Source organism: Taurulus bubalis (genome assembly GCF_910589615.1).
Source record: "Taurulus bubalis genome assembly, chromosome: 1".
In the NCBI taxonomy this organism is placed as follows: Eukaryota; Metazoa; Chordata; class Actinopteri; order Perciformes; family Cottidae; genus Taurulus; species Taurulus bubalis.
Genome location: NC_136589.1, coordinates 4,274,960 through 4,296,622, shown reverse-complemented (window position 1 = coordinate 4,296,622; position 21,663 = coordinate 4,274,960). Strand labels below are relative to the sequence as shown.

Sequence of the window (21,663 nt, the reverse complement as noted above, 5' to 3'; positions counted from 1 at the left end):
GGAAACGTGAAGATGCAAGCTCAGACAGGCAGCCAACCAGCAGCTCAGGTTGGGCGTCCTACCTGGGAGGTGTCGGCTAAGAGGTGCTGGTGGCTCCGTGGTTTCAGAGGAGGGATTTCAGCGTGAAGACGAAGGGTGGGGTGGGAGGGGGGGCTTCTTGATTGGTTTGGCGGAGGGAAAAGTGGGTTTTTGCTGAGGGCTTTTGTTCATCCTACAGGGGCAGGATGTGTCCTTTCATTTTGTTTTAATGCGTCTAATGAGAGTTTTAGAATACATGTAAAGAGGTTAGTTCTCCATGAGGTTTCAGATGAGATGGTTGGCTGACGTTGGTTCGTTTGATCACAGCAAAGGTTTAGGAAAATATTCCAGAGGTTGATCTTTGTGTAGAAGGGGGTGGGGTTGTCCAATAACGGCACTTCATCTTGGGACGTATACTTCGAGGCGAGGGAGGAAAGTTGGAATTTTGACATCAGAAGATTTATTTCCACGGATGAGCAGAGAGGAGGAAGCTTTTTCGAAAGATTTGAAGGCAGATGGACGGACAACCGGGGGATTCAGAGAAAGAGTGAATGGAAGGGTTGGAGTCAGGAGTACAGAGCGTCAATACCTGCAGGAGTGAGAACCAAGGCTTGGAGAAGGTCAGACAGGGAGACAATCCCTCTCACCACATCGTCACCGTCCACCAAAACCAAACGATGCACCTGAAAGGGAAATCGTTCTTTTATAATGTTTGATTTAAATGCTTCTACAGCCAATGAAGATGCCATTGTATCATCAGAGAAATAAGAAACTGGAAAGGTGACAGTTCTAAACAGTAAATTGAAATGCTCACTGTGTTATTAGACAGTATTACACCTGTTTTCTACCAGAATTAACGAGTGAATGAAGTTGTTTTGTTAAACGCAAGAAAACCCGCTGAAAATATCTGTGATGGGCTCTGTCAATGGAGTCCGGTGGCTTTGAGCAGTGCATATAACGGCTGTTTCTTTTTACGTCCAACTTGATGAACCGATTTCAACCAAACCAGAGTTGGTGATTGTTGGAACAGTGGAAAGACTATGATACGTTGGGATGAAGTGGGTTTTCATGAACAACTGTTGTCTGAATGGAGTCTGGTGGCTTTGAGGAGACCATATTAACTGTATGTTTTGTAAGTTAGTGAATTATAATTGCTGTCCAAATCCCTCTTGATTTGTTTTATTGTATATTCACTTTAACTCGTGCCAGAATCGTGCCAATCATATGTGATGTGGGATAACCAACTAACCTTAACCAATCATATAAAACCACCATCAGCTGGGTCAAATGAGCTAACAGAGCAATTACCAAGCAGGAGGTGTGCATTTGGATCTCAGCTGGATACAAAACAAATTTTGAAAGCTTTATCTAATTTAGCAATTTATCTTATATCCTCTTCATTTTCACATAATCCCTGCCCAATAATTGAGCACAAAAACCTAAAACCAATCGCTTTGAATGAGCGTTCAGTGGAGACCAGACAGAAAATAATACTGCGATCTTGCCAAAACCACGACTCCACCAATCAATATGTGAACGTTATTCAAACAAAGACTTGTCTCGTCAGACTGGTGGTGCATGTGTGGTACCTCCGCCTTGGCAATGCGGTCGATGATGGTCTCCAGCGTTTCGTAGGGGTAGCACTTGAGGACCCCCTCCATACAGCAGGCTCTGGAGGAAATGGCCTCCCGCATCGTCATGTTCAGGTTGTTGTAGTTTTTCTGGGCGGCTAAGTTCTGAATGATGGAGTAGGAAAACATTTGTTTTAAACAATAGTGTGCAGCAATACCAGCAACTATATATATATTTATATATATATATATATATATATATATATATATATATATATATATATATATATATATATATATATATATATATACATGTATACATGTATGTGTTGGGCATTCATTAGAGGTACAACACTGTTCTTTCACTGGTGAGCTGATTACGTTTTTTTTTCTAGAAGGCAATTTTACTTTTTACAGTGGTCCTTTTCTGAGTTGTAATCACTATCAAAATTGTTGTATTTTATTCCCAAAGTGGAAGATGAAAAGTCAACAAGTCAAAAACAACATAAAACTATCTGACTGAGCACGACGATGGAATGAATGAATCACATGACTCATAGGATGGAAACTCACAATGACATCAAACCTGGAGTACAGCGCCACCACTTTCCCTACAGAGGAGACACACACAGAGATGTGGACACGGACAACGTCAACACAAAAACATTACGCATGAAAGAACATCTGAGAGTTTTACTGGAAGTTGATAAAACACACAAGAAAGAAAAAATGGCATCCACTCTTGACTGCTGGCCTGAAGGTGAACCACGCTGGGCGAAGAGTTGAAGGAAGGACTCCTTCAGTCCAACAGTGATCAAATGCATTGTTTTTAAAGCACCAAATGCCAAGTGTGACGTTGCGCTACCTTTCTCGTTGACGACGGGCAGAGCGGACACTCTTCGCTCTACGAAAATGGTCAGAGCGTCAAAGACGGACGCCGATTCCTGGACCGTCGCGATCTGTTTGAAGGTACCGATCCCCACTTCATTGATGCGCTTCTGAAGAAACCTGGGTTTAGGCATCATTGATCCCTGGAGGGGATACGTTTTATTATTATTTAATAGAAATCATACATATATATGTATCTATTTATTTTCAGAATAAAAGAAAACATCTTTTATTGTGAAGTTGAAGTATTTTCTAGGGATGATGCCTCTCATTTGTTATTCTTATTTGGAGGACAGACATTTTCAGAGTCCTTTTGAATGACATAAAGAGATGCATGCTGAAAGGCTTAATACGTGTTTATTCCAAAAGGAAGAAGTCTCACGAAGATGTGGAGGAACTTGAGGATGCGCTTGTGAGTGAGGATGTGGAGGACGTTCCCCGACGCCGGGTCGATGACCGGCAGGCGGTGGATCTTATTCTTCAACAAGGAGTAGATGGCGTCAAACAGACTGAGGAGACGATAAAACTTATGATTAAGGTGAGAATAAATACACGGGAGGGAATGATGAGACTCTTTATGCTCTCTTTAAGATAAACAATAGGACTCCTATGGTTGTATAGAAGTCTGAGAGAAATGACTCCTCACTTGATTTATTCCCTCAGTAAACATTGTGAAATCAGAGAGAATGTATGTTCGACGCTGAAATGAGAATTGAATTGATTTTATGACGTATTGCATTTTAAATGATGAAATGTTAACTGTGACTTTAATGACTTATTTCAAAGACTGGTTTCACCTGCAGTCAGGAGTGATGCTGATCAGCCTGTTGATGGAGTACTGGAGGTAGATCTCTGCACAGAGAGAGAAAGAAATACCTTATTAACACAAACAAAAACAAAATGCATGTAATGATTTATTCATAAGTAAACAAACTATATCAGGATATGATCGTGCTGTACAGACCTCTCCACGTCTCTATCTTGTGTTCTTCCAGCTCATAGATCTGAACCTGCAGACAGAACAAACATCCGTCAGCATGTGAGGACCATATGGATATATATTTAGTTATTCATAGCTTCTTGCATATTTTTTATACAACTGGATAATTTGACACCACGGTGTTTAAGTGCTGCACATGTTTAATCCAAAAGGTCCCACAGCTCACCAGAGGAGACTTGTAATAACGATGGAGAATGTTGATGAAGTCAGTGATGGTCAGCATACCTGCACACACACACACACACACACACACACACACACACACACACACACACACACACACACATTGGAAACATAGATGTATCAGTTGTCACTAGCGTAAATGATATCCCTCAAAGTTTCTTCCATATTACACAAAACTTTTTTTAAGTTTCAAACTTAAAAAAAGGTGTTAATAAACTAATAAAGTGAGCAGAGTTGCATCCGTACAAGATATATATATATATATATATATATATATATATATATATATATATATATATATATATATATATACATATATATATATATATATGCATATATATATTTGTATATATATATATGTGTGTGTGTGTGTGTGTGTGTGTGTGTGTGTGTGTGTGTGTGTTCATAATTCATTCATAGTGAATCAGCAGACTGAAAGAGAAAGAACGCTTTAATAATATTTAAACTATGTGTTTATTTGTTTTACTATATATTGGCTCTATGGCACTGTGAGTTTCTTTTGAGAGAAAAGTGCGTTTAAAAATGAAATGTATTATTATTATTAGTAGTAGTAGTAGTAGTAGTAGTATTAAAGGCCGCAGAAGGAAACGTCTGCATTTAGTTAAAAGGTGATTGCTTTTCTAATGTGGGAACTATGGGTTGTTGTGCTCACAGCGTTTATCTTTAAATACATAATCCATAACCACTCGCGTGACAGCGGGATAGTTGAGATAGGATGCACAGGAAGAGTGAGCAAAATAAAATACAATAAAAAGGGTTTACATGGAACCAAACAAATGAAACAGTTTGGACACGTTTATCAGAGTTTTCTCACGAGAAATACAAAAGCATTAATAATGACAATCTGTGAAGTATTGCTCTTCTCTAACACACTTTAGATTGTTGCCCACTGAGGCTCTAAATACAGATCTGCATTCTTTATTCATTCAAAAGGTGTGTCTTCTGTGCACGTGTGTTCAAGGCTGTTGCCGTTTCCATTCTGAGCAAAACGTGACCTCACACTGACCCGGCCGACGTGTTCAGTGAGGATTTGTGATGCAACACAAATGTCTTGACGCTGACCTGCTTCCCTCTTAATGTGCGAGCGCATAATCTGGGCCGGCATCATTTGTCAGGAAACCGGAGCCTTCAACCTGATCACTCCCAAATGAATGGTGACGGCAGTTCATCAAAGGACCAACAGGTGGCACCGAAAGCTCGGCCACATTGTTATTATTAATTGGTGTTCATGATTAAAAACATTGTGTGTTTTACGACAAAATAATTGTCGTATTTTTGTTGTTTGATTTGATTTATTTTTTTAAACACGTGCATGATAACAGAGTTCTTTTATTATCGGGGAGCTGGAACAGGAGGTAGCTCTGCAAGCTATGAAAGAATATATCTACGCATCATTACTTTAGCATAGTTTCCAAATGGTTTAGATCGGTGGGGGAAATTGGACGCAAAATATGGAAAATATGACCCAGGTTGCACAAGATGCTGAAAATGCTTTAACATAGGAATATAATGTGTCTTTCCCTGTTTTCTCAGGAAGTTTTGAACATTAATATGCAACAGCTAAACTGGGTGGAAGCACTTTTATTGCCCGATGAGGGGACTCAGCTCATTGGTAGATCATCACTGGATGCAAGAGAGGCAGCGGTGTAGACAGAGACGTATTAGGGCTCACCCACAAAACACTTCAGCTTGGCGTCCCACAGCGGAGCGGCCCTCACCCCGTTGGCCACCAGAGCGAAGAAAGCCTTCTTCACCTGACATGAACACACACACACACGGGTTTTTAATCAATACAACTCAACAGTCATGCAGTTGTGGGTCTTTTTGCTGTTAAAAAAAAAGTACTCCATACCTGTAGTGTTGTGTCAAAAATGACCAGTTTGGAGCTAGTGGGCATGGCATCGTAGCAGCAGTGACTCTTCATGAAGTTCATGTATATGAACGGGTCCGGGTCTGTGCCTGCAGGAGGCGCAAGAGCATGTGTTGCAAACGTACAGCCGCCGACAAATGAACAACTGAAAACACAGGAATGTGGAATGTGGAAGATCCTTAAAGCTGCATTCTCTCTCCTGACCACCAGGGGGTGACTCCTCTGGTTGTATAGAAGTCTATGCTTCATGTGTTAAAGCTGCATTCTCTCTCCTGACCACCAGGGGGTGACTCCTCTGGTTGTATAGAAGTCTATGCTTCATGTGTTAAAGCTGCATTCTCTCTCCTGACCACCAGGGGGCGACTCCTCTGGCTGTATAGAAGTCTATATAAATGACTCTACTTCTCTTGATGTATTCCCTCAGTAAACATTGTAAACATGAGTTTATGTCTCAATCTCTAGTTTCAAGTCTTCTTCAATACAGCATGATGCTCATTTAGTACATTATGGTCATTTAGAGTCAAACAGACCATAAAGCAGGGGATGCTTTAGGGCGGGGCTACAAGGTGATTGACAGGTCGCAACCCCGGTGTTGTACAGTCTGGGAGTTGTCTGTATTTTCGTCAGTGGGTTTTCAGTTCATGGAAGTTGCCAATGGGTGACGTCACTGAGACCACGGCCACTTCTTATAAAGTCAGTTTTTTCTTTGCAATAATCACGATACATGTTGGGTACGTATTAGTCGTGATAAAAGCCGTCTGTCAAGGCAGAACAAGCGCAGGAATAGAAGTCAAAAGGTGACACAATCTCCTCTCCTTTACCTCTGCCCTTCGTTAAGAGAGCATCCTCTTCCTCTCCCTCATCCTGGTCAATCTCAAATAACGGGACCTGGGGAACGGGAGAACATCAACAGCTTAGAATCAACTCAACACACGGCTCTGCAGTGACCCCATCCGGGACGGGCCTGGTGCTCCCTAAGGGATCACCCTCTGACATGTTGTTGGAACTGACACAGTCGCTGCAGAGGCAGCTGGGAGGAGCTTCTATCGGTTTGGCCCGTGCATGTCATGGCAGGAGGACAAGAAGCTGCTGGCGGACGTCAGTATTGAGGTTGTGGTTGTGACAACTGACTCGAAGACAGGCTGTCAGTGGGGAATGTGAAGGGGGAAAAGCTTGGTAATGACAACTACGGCAAATCTGCAGAGCATGGAGGTGACATCAGGTGGAAGCTGCTCTCTCAGCAAGATATTTAAATGTCACATTAGTGCCTAACCTATTTTGGAATTCTTGGTATGAAATGTATATTTTGCTGAGATAGCCAGAGGGCGAGAGAGAGATGGATGCATCCGGAGCAGACAGCTGTTGCAGAGGAGCAGTAAAGCTGTCAGTAAATGCTCCGTCAGTGTTGGGGTCAGTTTGGACACGAATAAACTCTGAAGCTCCAACGCTGAGGTCGGGTCTGTTCTTACAAAGTCATTTTAATTACACAGGAACACTTTAGACGAGTCCAGAAAAGGAAATTGTAAACAAAAAACAAAAAGAAACAGCATGAATATATTGTATTAAATGAAAGCAGTCCTCAATTACATGAGATGTATATTCAGTACACTTAATAACACATGAACATTTAAATCCCCATAAGAGACACTACTGCTTACTATTCCTGTCGCAATGTGTCGATGCTTTAGCCGACTCACCACACGCTGCAGCCAAGTGTTGGGTTTCGACCCTGCAGTGGTCTTGTTAAGTTTGGTGTTCGGCAGTAAACAAACAAACATTGTCAGAATAAACATTATACGTTGAAGGAAAATAGCAAATGTGAACAAAATGAGAAAATGAAGAAACTAAAGCTAGAATAATGAAATACAAATCAGAATCAGTGCACACAGACACTCTGTTACTTTTAGATGGTAAATTCAGACGGATGCAAAGAAAAGTTAACCTTCAATGTATTTAAATGTTATTTTCTTTGCAGCTTCTCGGTCCAAACACAGGCCATCGTGGAGGGTAGCAGAGCGCCTTACCTCCGCAAGAGGCTCCATGGTCCGGAGAGGAACCGGACCGCCTGGCGAAGAAGACCTGGACTACAGCCCCCGACCCGCTGGCCAGCTGGGACACCTGTCAGCTCCCACCATGTCGGACCACGAAGCCCCGGCACCGCGAGGAAGGGCAGAGACGTGGGACGGGAGGGAAGGACGAGGTACTGAGGGGGGAGAGAGGAATCTGTGCAGCAGCGGCCAGCAGGGTGTGAATGTCGGGGAAAGACTGAGGTCTAAATCTGGACTGAGAGGGGTGAGAGGCCTGTGGCATTCAGAGAGAGAGAGAGAGAGAGAGAGAGATACCCTAGTATGGTGACAGACATTATGAAGCACTTTTCTGTATCATCTATTGGTGAGAACTTCAGGCTGCGGCATGAAACAATTTGGAGGGAAAACAAACAACAACACAATAAGAACAGAAATCGCACAAATCTCAATTCAGTTGTAGAACAAACTAAAGTGTCTAATCCTGTAATCTAAACACTGTATTATTGATCATTTACCAAAGCAAATCATCAAAGTATGTGCAATCTGCAGTGGCGGGCCGTGCAATTTCTACCTGGGCCTTCAGTGCCGTATAGCCCACATCAGGGACGGACCATAGCCCCATAAGCGCGGACAATGCATGTTGTCCAAATCAACAACCAGTCACATTTAGTTCAAAAACACTGCACACACAAGACATCTCCGGAGAAATCTGATTGGATGAAAGCTTCTCCTTAAAACCAGCTGCACTGAAAGCAGCGCTGCAGGCTGAAGGCAGAGCAACAGAGGAAGACGAGCTGTGCAATGAGAAAATAAGCGAGTGGGGAAAGATTATTATAATACATGTAGTGTATTTGTGAAAAACAACGAAATGATATGATAGCTATAACTTGTGAATAGTTGAATGAACGCTTGTATTTACTGGTCACTGTAAGGTATTGTGTAAGTTTGCTTTTGATTCAACATTAATACAAATCAACTAATTCAAGTAATGAAACACAAGTGGGAACACTGTTAGTCTTGTATTATTCAGATATTACGCTTGACTACAAGTGTTCACGTAGTTCAAATTCAAATAGTGAAACTGTGCTCAGTTACTCCTCTTCTTTTGGTGTTATTGAACAGAGCAGCTTGGTGAGAACACCGGCATGTCCTCAGGTTATGAGCTGTGACTGTACGAGAGTGAAGTGACGATACAGAATGCAATAACTTCCCCTGTTTAATGTCTGTTATCAGAGAATGCTGCAAACACACATGGAGTGGTGAGCAGTGAGAGCAGACCTGAGCTCATGCACATTGTTTCTGAGTAAAAAAAGCATGAAGTATGGATTATGGAGACAATACTCAGGTGAAACCATCATATGATGCTTTTCATCACAAGTGTTTTACACCATTTCACATTTTTAAGTAGTGGCACTAAATAACATCTGTTACATCTGTTAAAATATTTACATTGCTGTTTATTTTGGGTCAAAAAATCTCAGGCTTAAAGAATGACGTTAAGGGAATATTTACTGCTGTCAAATTTGACCCGAACAACGAGCAAACAAAAGGGAATGTCTCTCTCCAGAGCCAGTGCTTTTTGTCCTTCTGGACTACTGTAGGAACATGGAAATATCCGGCTTTGTCAGAATCAATTCATTGTTGGAATTGGACTTTTCTGGGACTTTATTGATTAAAAGAAACATATAAAATATGATGAGCCTTTTATTTGAAAGGTGCTACCATTAAAATGCTGATTTCATTCTCCTCTTATCTCTGTCAGCACTGTTGTCATTGTTTGCCCTGTTCATGCTGCTAGCATCGTTAGCGTCTAGCCCCTGGCTAAGCTGTCGCCATGTTGAGAGCTGTGTGGAGTCAATCCCTACATTAATTATAAACTTGTAATTTAGCACCTTTTAATGAATGTAGAGTTGACACAGCGTGGTGTCACCATGACATCTTTTGCAGAACAGAGAAGAACTCATATTGCTGAACGTGAATGAATGAAACAAGACGCTGGAACTTGAATGCTGAAGCGTTTATTGCAGTAAAGTAAAGAAGCGTGTGTTTTGCAGGTTATCATGAAACACACTAGCCAACAGCAGCAGGTGAAGATCACATCTTCTTGGCGCAGAACAGAAAATAGTTCCAAGTAACCTTAATCTCTCTCTCTGAGACACGATGAAGTGCGAGTCCAGTTCAGGTGTTTGACGTCGCCTCAGGCCTACAAGCTGTTCAAATGTTTAAAGGAACATTTAGAGCCAGGAGGCAGTTCACATCTAGGAGAACCGGATTGGAAATGTGAAAGCCAACAGCAGCAGGTGAAGATCACATCTTCTTGGCGCACATGTAGGCGTTCTTGTCTGCACAGTTGTCATCGTTCCAGAATTCCCAGTCTGAAAAGAAATGACAGAACACATCACATTCAGTGGCATCAGGAGTTTCAGAGTAAAACATCCTTTCAGTGGTTCATCAAACACATTGTGAGCATTAACACTGAATAATCCTGTTGGTTCACACATTTAGTCACATTTCCTGCTTCAATCGATCTCTCTGTCCTTACCTTTGTGGGTCATCTCCACGCAGTTCTCATGTCCACCAAAATTGTCTGGCTGACCAGGGTACCATTTAGTAACCTTGACCTCAGATCCATCCGAGTGTGAGAACTCCTCCTGATGAACACAAAGGTGGGGGTCAGTGATGACATGTGACACATTCTCCAAATCCGTCTGATCACAGTGAGACGTTCGCTGCTTACCCCGAATTTCCTGACTCCAATCCAGACAGATTTAAATTCAGTGTTGTCACGGCGACCGATACAAACGGCGTTCCACAACTGTTCTTCAGTTTTCATTGACACCAGTTCACCGCCTAAGCTGATGCAGTGATTCTGAAATCAACAGAAATGGGAGTCTGAGCCTTCACCAGCACTTTATCATCACACACAAGGGATGAGGGTAGACGTATTAGAATTATTATATGTGTCTGATGTGTGTCATAAAGTGTGTGTTTGCTTCACCTCTGCTCTTCTGAAGGGTGTTGGAGTCTTGAAGAGTTTAGCACAGGAATCGGCATCAATGCGGCTCCATCCGTCACCACAAGGAACATCTTTAAATTCAGCACATTTTAACTGAAGTTCTTCAGCTGTGGGAAGACAAGAGCTTTACTCAGCAAGTTCCTTGGGTTTTAGTTCAATAAGGTGTTGGTGACGGTGTGGTACTTACTGTCCCACCAGGCTGTGACAGAGTTCAGGATGCCCACCGACAGCAGGACAGCCGTTACCACAGTTAGATGCATGACTCTCTCCGTCTTAGTGCTGCTCAGCTGGAATATGACCTGCAAATGTGACAGTACTCACTTTGAATATTTGCTGGACTATTTCTTCACCGGGACAGTCACAACAGTTATGGTACAGATTAAACCAGATATAACGTGTTGATTAGTTTGAAGTAGTTAGAGTAGAATGTAGTCATGAGCCTAACAGACGTTTGTGAAGAGAAGAAGATGCTCACCACAGATGTGTTCTGGTTCCTCGTTGCTCCTCAGTCTGATTGTCAGGTGGCTCCTTCTCTCTCTTTTAAGCTCACACCTTGTGCCCTGTGGACCTGGCAATGCTCTGCGAACTTCACCATATACACATGATTCATGATCAAGACAAACACAGCATCAAAGAACGCCCATGCAACTGAGAGACAGACTCTTGTTTAAGGTGTGTGTGGGGAAACAACTCAGTTCAGGCGAGTTGGGGTTTTGTTTCATCCCCCGGCGACTTGACGTCTGATCTGACCATGCTATAAGATGACCGTATGCTGGAATTAAACGCTGTATTTCAGCCACATGTTCATATCAGCCTGGTGCAGCAGTTTGTGATCAGAAACCCCCTGAAGCCACAGTGTAGCTCAAACAGGGGTTTAAAGAAGCTGTGACAACACCAGTGTGCTGGATCAGCACACTTTGTGTCATTGTCTTAACCGAACAAAGTACTTTTCCATAACCTTATGTATTGTGTTATTCAACTTGCAGTGAGTGCTCACTCCAGTGGGATAACCTTCATAGTTTGTAAGTGGGTTAGAAAAATGTACTCGACACCTTGAGGTAAAATCATTGATCAGGACATTTATTCTTCGAAGAAGGAACAGAGTCAGAATCACAACATGATTTGTCAATTGCGTATCCTGAACTGCTCCATGAATGAGCAGAGAGTTTCCTCTTAAATACATTAATGACACAATCACAGAAGCTCCCATGACGTCTTCAGATTAGCTTGCATCGGCATGGTCATGATAATAAGGAACACCACGTTCTTCACACAGAGATATGTAGGCGCCCACAGTCTCAAGACTATCAGAAGGTCACTGTTAAAGCATACGTATGTTTTAACAGGAGAGGAGGTCACATGAGAAGCCACAAGCCTTTACACATTATATGATTAATAATATAACTGTGAAACAGTACTTGATTAAGAGTAAATAGGTTTTTCTTCCAACAGTGTGTTACTCGCTTCATGTATTCATGTCGTTATTGTTGACAGTCCATCTTTAAGGCAGACATCACTGTTCATATTTGCATTTTATGGCTCATATGGAATAATGGCTGGTTATAAAAGTCTGTAATATGATCATTGTATGGGATTAAAGTGTTTGTCTGTGAAGGACACCGTGTTCACAGATGCTTGTCATTGTTATAAGAACAGAAAATAGTTCCAAGTAACCTTAATCTCTCTCTCTGAGACATGATGAAGTGCGAGTCCAGTTCAGGTGTTTGACGTCGCCTCAGGCCTAGAAGCTGTTCAAATGTTTAAAGGAACATTTAGAGCCAGGAGGCAGTTCACATCTAGGAGAACCGGCAAAGATAGTAAGCCACTGTTTGAGTTACACGGTGGCTTCAGGGGCGGTGCAGAGCATTGACTTGTCCACAGTGCATGAGGTGTGAGTTTTTTTTATATTTAAAATGTTTATTGTAAGAAAAGAGACTTGTATGGGATTAAAATTCTAGAATTTTAATTTTAATTAACGAGACCGTTTCAGCGCGGATCAGCCGCGAAGAAACCCAGATAGCCTGATGTCAATCATCTCGCTAATTTAAGGTGGAGATTATTACATTTGCTTGACTTTGTTTAGCCAGGTACGAGAAACAGGGTCCAGACGGATTGGAGAATGTGTCACATGTCATCACTGACCCCCACCTTTGTGTTCATTAGGAGGGGTTCACACACCCGGATGGATCTGAGGTCAAGGTTACTAAATGGTACCCTGGTCAGCCAGACAATTTTGGTGGACATGAGAACTGCGTTGAGATGACCCACAAAGGTAAGGACAGAGAGATCGATTGAAGCAGGAAATGTGACTAAATGTGTGAACCAACAGGATTATTCAGTGTTAATGCTCACAATGTGTTTGATGAACCACTGAAAGGATGTTTTACTCTGAAACTCCTGATGCCACTGAATGTGATGTGTTCTGTCATTTCTTTTCAGACTGAGAATTCTGGAACGATGACAACTGTGATAGCTGTGACAACAGATAAGAACGCCATCATGTGCGCCAAGAAGATGTCATCTTCACCTGCTGCTGTTGGCTTTCACATTTCCAATCCGGTTCTCCTAGATGTGAACTGCCTCCTGGCTCTAAATGTTCCTTTAAACATTTAAACAGCTTCTAGGCCTGAGGCGACGTCAAACACCTGAACTGGACTCGCACTTCATCGTGTCTCAGAGAGAGAGATTAAGGTTACTTGGAACTATTTTCTGTTCTTATAACAATGACAAGCATCTGTGAACACGGTGTCCTTCACAGACAAACACTTTAATCCCATACAATGATCATATTACAGACTTTTATAACCAGCCACTATTCCATATGAGCCATAAACTGCAAATATGAACAGTGATGTCTGCCTTAAAGATGGACTGTCAACAATAACGACATGAATACATGAAGCGAGTAACACACACACAAACAATGAAGGTTATCCCACTGGAGTGAGCCCTCACTGCAAGTTGAATAACACAATACATAAGGTTATGGAAAAGTACTGGATAACATTCCAGTAAAAGTACAAAGTGATTTAATGATGTGTGACATTGAGGCACTGTGGTTACAAGTTCATCTGCCACAAACTAAACCTATACTTGTGGGTTGCTGCTATAGGCCGCCTAGTAAGGACATGTCATACTTAGATTCTATCTGCGAAATGTTGGATAATTCTAGTGATGATTACCGTGAAGTGTTTTTTGTGGGTGATTTAAATATTGATTGGTTATCTAACTGTCCGTTAAAGAAGAAGCTTCTTGCAGTAGCCAGTGCTTGTAACCTAACACAAACTAACACATTACCAACAACAACTAGTACAAATAAGAATGGGCTAAAATCATCTAAATGCATTGATCACTTCTTCACTAATACCCCTGAACAATGCTCTAAAACAGTGTCAGTAGTTGTTGGTTTCAGCGATCACAACTTAATAGTACTTAGAAGGAAAACTAAAATACTGAAAGCAGCCTGTAGGATTATACACAAAAGGTTATACAAACATTTCCAAAAGGAATGTTTTATGGAGGATGTAAAGAATGCAAACTGGTTAATGGTGTGTCAAGAGGAGGACCCTGTTTTGGCCCTAAGCATATTCATGAAATTATTTATTAATATTGCTGATAAACATGCACCATTAAAAAAAACAACTGTAAAGGCAAAATGTGATGATCAAGACAAACACAGCATCAAAGAACGCCCATGCAACTGAGAGACAGACTCTTGTTTAAGGTGTGTGTGGGGAAACAACTCAGTTCAGGTGAGTTGGGGTTTTGTTTCATCCCCCGGCGACTTGACGTCTGATCTGACCATGCTATAAGATGACCGTATGCTGGAATTAAACGCTGTATTTCAGCCACATGTTCATATCAGCCTGGTGCAGCAGTTTGTGATCAGAAACCCCCTGAAGCCACAGTGTAGCTCAAACAGGGGTTTAAAGAAGCTGTGACAACACCAGTGTGCTGGATCAGCACACTTTGTGTCATAGTCTAAACTGAATGAAGTAGTTTAGTTTAGTTTATTTACTGGATCCCCATTAGCTGACGCCTTAGCGGCCGCTAATCTTCCTGGGGTCCACAGAAAGGACAAAAATACATACAAAAACATGCAAAACATAACGTGAAACAAACAGTTAAAAATAATACAAATAGAATAAAAATAAAAATAGTACAGTCCTAGTGCCGTTCAACCATAACTTATACAAGAAAATCAGATGACTAAAAAGCAAAGGAAAACGTTAAGTGATTGATGTCCTGAGGTGCGCCTTTAATTGTTTTTTGAATGACAGATTATTACCAGTGTGAGTTATATGAGGAGGTAGCGAATTCCAAGCATTAATTGCACGGAAAATAACTGTTTGTTTGAGGAGGTTTGTTCTTGGGGTTGGAGGTATTAAGTGACCTGAGCTAGCGTTCCTTGTGAGATGGTTGTGTCTATTAAATGTATATTGTAATTGATTGAAGAAGTATTCAGGTGTCTGATTAAATATGACCTTTCTGAAAAACTTGAGGAGGCTAGAGTGAAGTAGAGTTTCTATTGAGAACCATGACAGGCGAGAGTGCATATATGCTATATTAGTTCTAATTGAACACTGGAGTGCTAATCTGGCAGCTCGGTTTTGAACGATTTGTAGTTTGTTTATGTCCTTCTTAGCAGCTACTGACCATATGAATGGACAGTATAGCAGGTGTCAAAAGACTAGGGAGTGTAACACCTGACAAACAATAGAGAGTGTTAAATAAGTAAAGCACTTCCTGGTCATAGCTATGCCCCTGCCCATTCTGGTAACAATGCCATCAATGTGCTCAGACCACGACAACTGTTGGTCCAACACTACACCCAGTAGTTTGGACTTCCTGACCTGTTCAATTGCTGAACCTGGCATTGACAGGTGAAGCTGTGTGTCACCATTAAGTATGTTCCTTGAGCCAAACACAATACATTTACTTTGGGAAATGTTCAGGGCTAATTTGTTAAGTTTCACCCAATCAGACACTCTCCAGATCCTGATTAAGAATGGTTGCGAGTTCTAGTTTGCTTGAAGCCTGGCTGTGCAGTGTTGTGTCATCCGCATACATTACCATGTTGGAATTCTTAATTGATAAAGGGAGATCATTTGTAAAAATGGAAAAGAGTAAAGGGCCTAAGCAACTTCCTTGTGGAACTCCACAGCTAACGTAACTACAGTCTGATAAACTGCCATTATAAAAGACTCTTTGTGATCTCTCAGAAAGATAACTGACCATCCAAGAGAGTGCAGTAATGCTGAATCCATAACTTTCAAGTTTGGAAATCATAATTTTATGGTCAATAACATCAAATGCAGCACTAAAGTCAAGCAAGACTGTGCCGAACATTTTCTTAATGTCCATCTGTATCAGCCAGTCATCAGTTAGCTGGGCAAGGGCAGTTGCCGTTGAGTGATTCGGCCTGTATGCATGCTGGGAGCTAATAATGAGGTTATTCACAATAAAATAATCCTGTATTTGTTTGAAAACAATTTTCTCCAACAATTTGCTCAAAATGGGGAGTATACTAATTGGACGACTATTTACACATGTGAAGGCTGATTTCTTGTCCTTTGGTATAGGAATCACCTTCACAACTTTCCAGACCTTTGGGCATACGCCATACATTAAGCACTTGTTGAAGATGTGACATATTGGAATAGATATGTAAACAGAGGCAAATCGCAACAGCTTACCATCGAGATGATCTATACCAGCCATTTTATCAGTAGGCAGAGACAACAACATTCTCTCAATGTCAGGGGAAGTAACCTGCACAAAATCAAAATGTCAGTTTGTATCCTTCATCATATAATTCTCAATTAGTGTGCATGAGGAGGAGCCATCAGTGGGTGACAAGTTCTTTCTGTGATTATCAACTTTACTCATGAAGTAGTTATTGAAGTAATTGGCAATCTCTACTGGTCTTGTGAGGAAAGTACCATTATTTATTATGTTAGGCATTGCTTGATGTGAGGACCTACCCATAATATCATTCAGAATTCTCCAGAGTTTTTTTCCATCATTCTTTGAGTCGTCAATTTTACTCTGGTAATACTCTCTCTTTTTCCCTCTGTTCAGTTTAGTTACATGATTTCTTAATTTACAGTACGTTTTCCTGTCAGACAGTAAGCCAGATGTTTCAGCCACTATTTTTGCCTCGTTTCGTTGCACCATAGGTATTTTTAAATCACTACTGACCCATGGGGCACATTTTGCCTTTACAGTTGTTTTTTTTAATGGTGCATGTTTATCAGCAATATTAATAAATAATTTCATGAATATGCTTAGGGCCAAAACAGGGTCCTCCTCTTGACACACCATTAACCAGTTTGCATTCTTTACATCCTCCATAAAACATTCCTTTTGGAATTGTTTGTATAACCTTTTGTGTATAATCCTACAGGCTGCTTTCGGTATTTTAGTTTTCCTTCTAAGTACTATTAAGTTGTGATCGCTGAAACCAACAACTACTGACACTGTTTTAGAGCATTGTTCAGGGGTATTAGTGAAGAAGTGATCAATGCATTTAGATGATTTTAGCCCATTCTTATTTGTACTAGTTGTTGTTGGTAATGTGTTAGTTTGTGTTAGGTTACAAGCACTGGCTACTGCAAGAAGCTTCTTCTTTAACGGACAGTTAGATAAGCAATTCATATTTAAATCACCCACAAAAAACACTTCACGGGAATCATCACTAGAATTATCCAACATTTCGCAGATAGAATATAAGTATGACATGTCCTTACTAGGCGGCCTATAGCAGCAACCCACAAGTATAGGTTTAGTTTGTGGCAGATGAACTTGTAACCACAGTGCCTCAATGTCACACATCATTAAATCACTTTGTACTTTTACTGGAATGTTATCCAGTACTTTTCCATAACCTTATGTATTGTGTTATTCAACTTGCAGTGAGGGCTCACTCCAGTGGGATAACCTTCATTGTTTGTGTGTGTGTTACTCGCTTCATGTATTCATGTCGTTATTGTTGACAGTCCATCTTTAAGGCAGACATCACTGTTCATATTTGCAGTTTATGGCTCATATGGAATAATGGCTGGTTATAAAAGTCTGTAATATGATCATTGTATGGGATTAAAGTGTTTGTCTGTGAAGGACACCGTGTTCACAGATGCTTGTCATTGTTATAAGAACAGAAAATAGTTCCAAGTAACCTTAATCTCTCTCTCTGAGACACGATGAAGTGCGAGTCCAGTTCAGGTGTTTGACGTCGCCTCAGGCCTAGAAGCTGTTCAAATGTTTAAAGGAACATTTAGAGCCAGGAGGCAGTTCACATCTAGGAGAACCGGATTGGAAATGTGAAAGCCAACAGCAGCAGGTGAAGATGACATCTTCTTGGCGCACATGATGGCGTTCTTATCTGTTGTCACAGCTATCACAGTTGTCATCGTTCCAGAATTCCCAGTCTGAAAAGAAATGACAGAACACATCACATTCAGTGGCATCAGGAGTTTCAGAGTAAAACATCCTTTCAGTGGTTCATCAAACACATTGTGAGCATTAACACTGAATAATCCTGTTGGTTCACACATTTAGTCACATTTCCTGCTTCAATCGATCTCTCTGTCCTTACCTTTGTGGGTCATCTCCACGCAGTTCTCATGTCCACCAAAATTGTCTGGCTGACCAGGGTACCATTTAGTAACCTTGACCTCAGATCCATCCGGGTGTGTGAACCCCTCCTAATGAACACAAAGGTGGGGGTCAGTGATGACATGTGACACATTCTCCAATCCGTCTGGACCCTGTTTCTCGTACCTGGCTAAACAAAGTCAAGCAAATGTAATAATCTCCGCCTTAAATTAGCGAGATGATTGACATCAGGCTATCTGGGTTTCTTCGCGGCTGATCCGCGCTGAAACGGTCTCGTTAATTAAAATTAAAATTCTAGAATTTTAATCCCATACAAGTCTCTTTTCTTACAATAAACATTTTAAATATAAAAAAAACTCACACCTCATGCACTGTGGACAAGTCAATGCTCTGCACCGCCCCTGAAGCCACCGTGTAACTCAAACAGTGGCTTACTATCTTTGCCGGTTCTCCTAGATGTGAACTGCCTCCTGGCTCTAAATGTTCCTTTAAACATTTGAACAGCTTCTAGGCCTGAGGTGACGTCAAACACCTGAACTGGACTCGCACTTCATCGTGTCTCAGAGAGAGAGATTAAGGTTACTTGGAACTATTTTCTGTTCTTATAACAATGACAAGCATCTGTGAACACGTCGTCCTTCACAGACAAACACTTTAATCCCATACAATGATCATATTACAGACTTTTATAACCAGCCATTATTCCATATGAGCCATAAAATGCAAATATGAACAGTGATGTCTGCCTTAAAGATGGACTGTCAACAATAACGACATGAATACATGAAGCGAGTAACACACTGTTGGAAGAAAAACCTATTTACTCTTAATCAAGTACTGTTTCACAGTTATATTATTAATCATATAATGTGTAAAGGCTTGTGGCTTCTCATGTGACCTCCTCTCCTGTTAAAACATACGTATGCTTTAATAGTGACCTTCTGATAGTCTTGAGACTGTGGACGCCTACATGTCTCTGTGTGAAGAACGTGGTGTTCCTTATTATCATGACCATGCCGATGCAAGCTAATCTGAAGACGTCATGGGAGCTTCTGTGATTGTGTCATTAATGTATTTAAGAGGAAACTTTCTGCTCATTCATGGAGCAGTTCAGGATACGCAATTGACAAATCATGTTGTGATTCTGACTCTGTTCCTTCTTCGAAGAATAAATGTCCTGATCAATGATTTTACCTCAAGGTGTCGAGTACATTTTTCTAACCCACTTACAAACTATGAAGGTTATCCCACTGGAGTGAGCACTCACTGCAAGTTGAATAACACAATACATAAGGTTATGGAAAAGTACTTTGTTCGGTTAAGACTATGACACAAAGTGTGCTGATCCAGCACACTGGTGTTGTCACAGCTTCTTTAAACCCCTGTTTGAGCTACACTGTGGCTTCAGGGGGTTTCTGATCACAAACTGCTGCACCAGGCTGATATGAACATGTGGCTGAAATACAGCGTTTAATTCCAGCATACGGTCATCTTATAGCATGGTCAGATAGCATGGTATAGCATGGTCAGATCAGACGTCAAGTCGCCGGGGGATGAAACAAAACCCCAACTCACCTGAACTGAGTTGTTTCCCCACACACACCTTAAACAAGAGTCTGTCTCTCAGTTGCATGGGCGTTCTTTGATGCTGTGTTTGTCTTGATCATGAATCATGTGTATATGGTGAAGTTCGCAGAGCATTGCCAGGTCCACAGGGCACAAGGTGTGAGCTTAAAAGAGAGAGAAGGAGCCACCTGACAATCAGACTGAGGAGCAACGAGGAACCAGAACACATCTGTGGTGAGCATCTTCTTCTCTTCACAAACGTCTGTTAGGCTCATGACTACATTCTACTCTAACTACTTCAAACTAATCAACACGTTATATCTGGTTTAATCTGGACCACAACTGTTGTGACTGTCCCGGTGAGAAATAGTCCAGCAAATATTCAAAGTGAGTACTGTCACATTTGCAGGTCATATTCCAGCTGAGCAGCACTAAGACGGAGAGAGTCATGCATCTAACTGTGGTAACGGCTGTCCTGCTGTCGGTGGGCATCCTGAACTCTGTCACAGCCTGGTGGGACAGTAAGTACCACACCGTCACCAACACCTTATTGAACTAAAACCCAAGGAACTTGCTGAGTAAAGCTCTTGTCTTCCCACAGCTGAAGAACTTCAGTTAAAATGTGCTGAATTTAAAGATGTTCCTTGTGGTGACGGATGGAGCCGCATTGATGCCGATTCCTGTGCTAAACTCTTCAAGACTCCAACACCCTTCAGAAGAGCAGAGGTGAAGCAAACACACACTTTATGACACACATCAGACACATATAATAATTCTAATACGTCTACCCTCATCCCTTGTGTGTGATGATAAAGTGCTGGTGAAGGCTCAGACTCCCATTTCTGTTGATTTCAGAATCACTGCATCAGCTTAGGCGGTGAACTGGTGTCAATGAAAACTGAAGAACAGTTGTGGAACGCCGTTTGTATCGGTCGCCGTGACAACACTGAATTTAAATCTGTCTGGATTGGAGTCAGGAAATTCGGGGTAAGCAGCGAACGTCTCACTGTGATCAGACGGATTTGGAGAATGTGTCACATGTCATCACTGACCCCCACCTTTGTGTTCATCAGGAGGAGTTCTCACACTCGGATGGATCTGAGGTCAAGGTTACTAAATGGTACCCTGGTCAGCCAGACAATTTTGGTGGACATGAGAACTGCGTGGAGATGACCCACAAAGGTAAGGACAGAGAGATCGATTGAAGCAGGAAATGTGACTAAATGTGTGAACCAACAGGATTATTCAGTGTTAATGCTCACAATGTGTTTGATGAACCACTGAAAGGATGTTTTACTCTGAAACTCCTGATGCCACTGAATGTGATGTGTTCTGTCATTTCTTTTCAGACTGGGAATTCTGGAACGATGACAACTGTGCAGACAAGAACGCCTACATGTGCGCCAAGAAGATGTGATCTTCACCTGCTGCTGTTGGCTTTCACATTTCCAATCCGGTTCTCCTAGATGTGAACTGCCTCCTGGCTCTAAATGTTCCTTTAAACATTTGAACAGCTTCTAGGCCTGAGGCGACGTCAAACACCTGAACTGGACTCGCACTTCATCGTGTCTCAGAGAGAGAGATTAAGGTTACTTGGAACTATTTTCTGTTCTGCGCCAAGAAGATGTGATCTTCACCTGCTGCTGTTGGCTAGTGTGTTTCATGATAACCTGCAAAACACACGCTTCTTTACTTTACTGCAATAAACGCTTCAGCATTCAAGTTCCAGCGTCTTGTTTCATTCATTCACGTTCAGCAATATGAGCTCTTCTCTGTTCTGCAAAAGATGTCATGGTGACACCACGCTGTGTCAACTCTACATTCATTAAAAGGTGCTAAATTACAAGTTTAGAATTAATGTAGGGATTGACTCCACACAGCTCTCA

The 21,663-nt window shown here is 41.5% G+C and overlaps 3 protein-coding genes across 3 annotated transcripts; 1 reads left to right on the top strand and 2 right to left on the bottom strand.

Annotated features, from left to right (window-relative positions):
* Positions 1–584: 584 nt before the first annotated feature.
* On the bottom strand, positions 585–7,627 carry prkag3b (protein kinase, AMP-activated, gamma 3b non-catalytic subunit; the record flags this gene model as incomplete). The annotated part of the gene is made up of 12 exons (XM_079228827.1): positions 7,576–7,627; positions 6,373–6,439; positions 5,534–5,640; positions 5,354–5,435; positions 3,644–3,702; positions 3,442–3,487; positions 3,275–3,329; positions 2,860–2,986; positions 2,455–2,620; positions 2,163–2,200; positions 1,608–1,754; positions 585–701 (listed from the first exon to the last, which is right to left on the bottom strand). Exons 1-12 carry the CDS (start codon positions 7,591–7,593, stop codon positions 585–587), a joined length of 1,029 nt encoding a protein of 342 aa, XP_079084953.1. The 5' UTR covers positions 7,594–7,627.
* Positions 7,628–9,818: 2,191 nt separating this feature from the next.
* On the bottom strand, positions 9,819–11,095 carry LOC306747644 (C-type isolectin Sp-CL4-like). The gene is made up of 6 exons (XM_079230714.1): positions 11,070–11,095; positions 10,782–10,893; positions 10,577–10,701; positions 10,316–10,447; positions 10,121–10,229; positions 9,819–9,953 (listed from the first exon to the last, which is right to left on the bottom strand). Exons 2-6 carry the CDS (start codon positions 10,852–10,854, stop codon positions 9,886–9,888), a joined length of 507 nt encoding a protein of 168 aa, XP_079086840.1. The 5' UTR covers positions 10,855–10,893; positions 11,070–11,095; the 3' UTR covers positions 9,819–9,885.
* Positions 11,096–19,985: 8,890 nt separating this feature from the next.
* LOC306735851 (C-type isolectin Sp-CL4-like) lies at positions 19,986–21,392 on the top strand. The gene is made up of 6 exons (XM_079217412.1): positions 19,986–20,011; positions 20,187–20,298; positions 20,379–20,503; positions 20,633–20,764; positions 20,851–20,959; positions 21,127–21,392. Exons 2-6 carry the CDS (start codon positions 20,226–20,228, stop codon positions 21,192–21,194), a joined length of 507 nt encoding a protein of 168 aa, XP_079073538.1. The 5' UTR covers positions 19,986–20,011; positions 20,187–20,225; the 3' UTR covers positions 21,195–21,392.
* The last annotated feature ends 271 nt before the right edge of the window (positions 21,393–21,663 follow it).

What these genes read in the sequence shown, in the direction of transcription:
- LOC306747644 (XM_079230714.1), bottom strand. Translation starts at nt 10,854, where the DNA reads ATGCATCTAACTGTGGTAACGGCTGTCCTGCTGTCGGTGGGCATCCTG. An exon ending in TGTCACAGCCTGGTGGGACA is followed by an intron (nt 10,702 to 10,781) that starts GTAAGTACCACA and finishes GTCTTCCCACAG; the next exon opens with CTGAAGAACTTCAGTTAAAA. An exon ending in CACCCTTCAGAAGAGCAGAG is followed by an intron (nt 10,448 to 10,576) that starts GTGAAGCAAACA and finishes TGTTGATTTCAG; the next exon opens with AATCACTGCATCAGCTTAGG.
- LOC306735851 (XM_079217412.1), top strand. Translation starts at nt 20,226, where the DNA reads ATGCATCTAACTGTGGTAACGGCTGTCCTGCTGTCGGTGGGCATCCTG. An exon ending in TTGGAGTCAGGAAATTCGGG is followed by an intron (nt 20,765 to 20,850) that starts GTAAGCAGCGAA and finishes TGTGTTCATCAG; the next exon opens with GAGGAGTTCTCACACTCGGA. An exon ending in CGTGGAGATGACCCACAAAG is followed by an intron (nt 20,960 to 21,126) that starts GTAAGGACAGAG and finishes ATTTCTTTTCAG; the next exon opens with ACTGGGAATTCTGGAACGAT.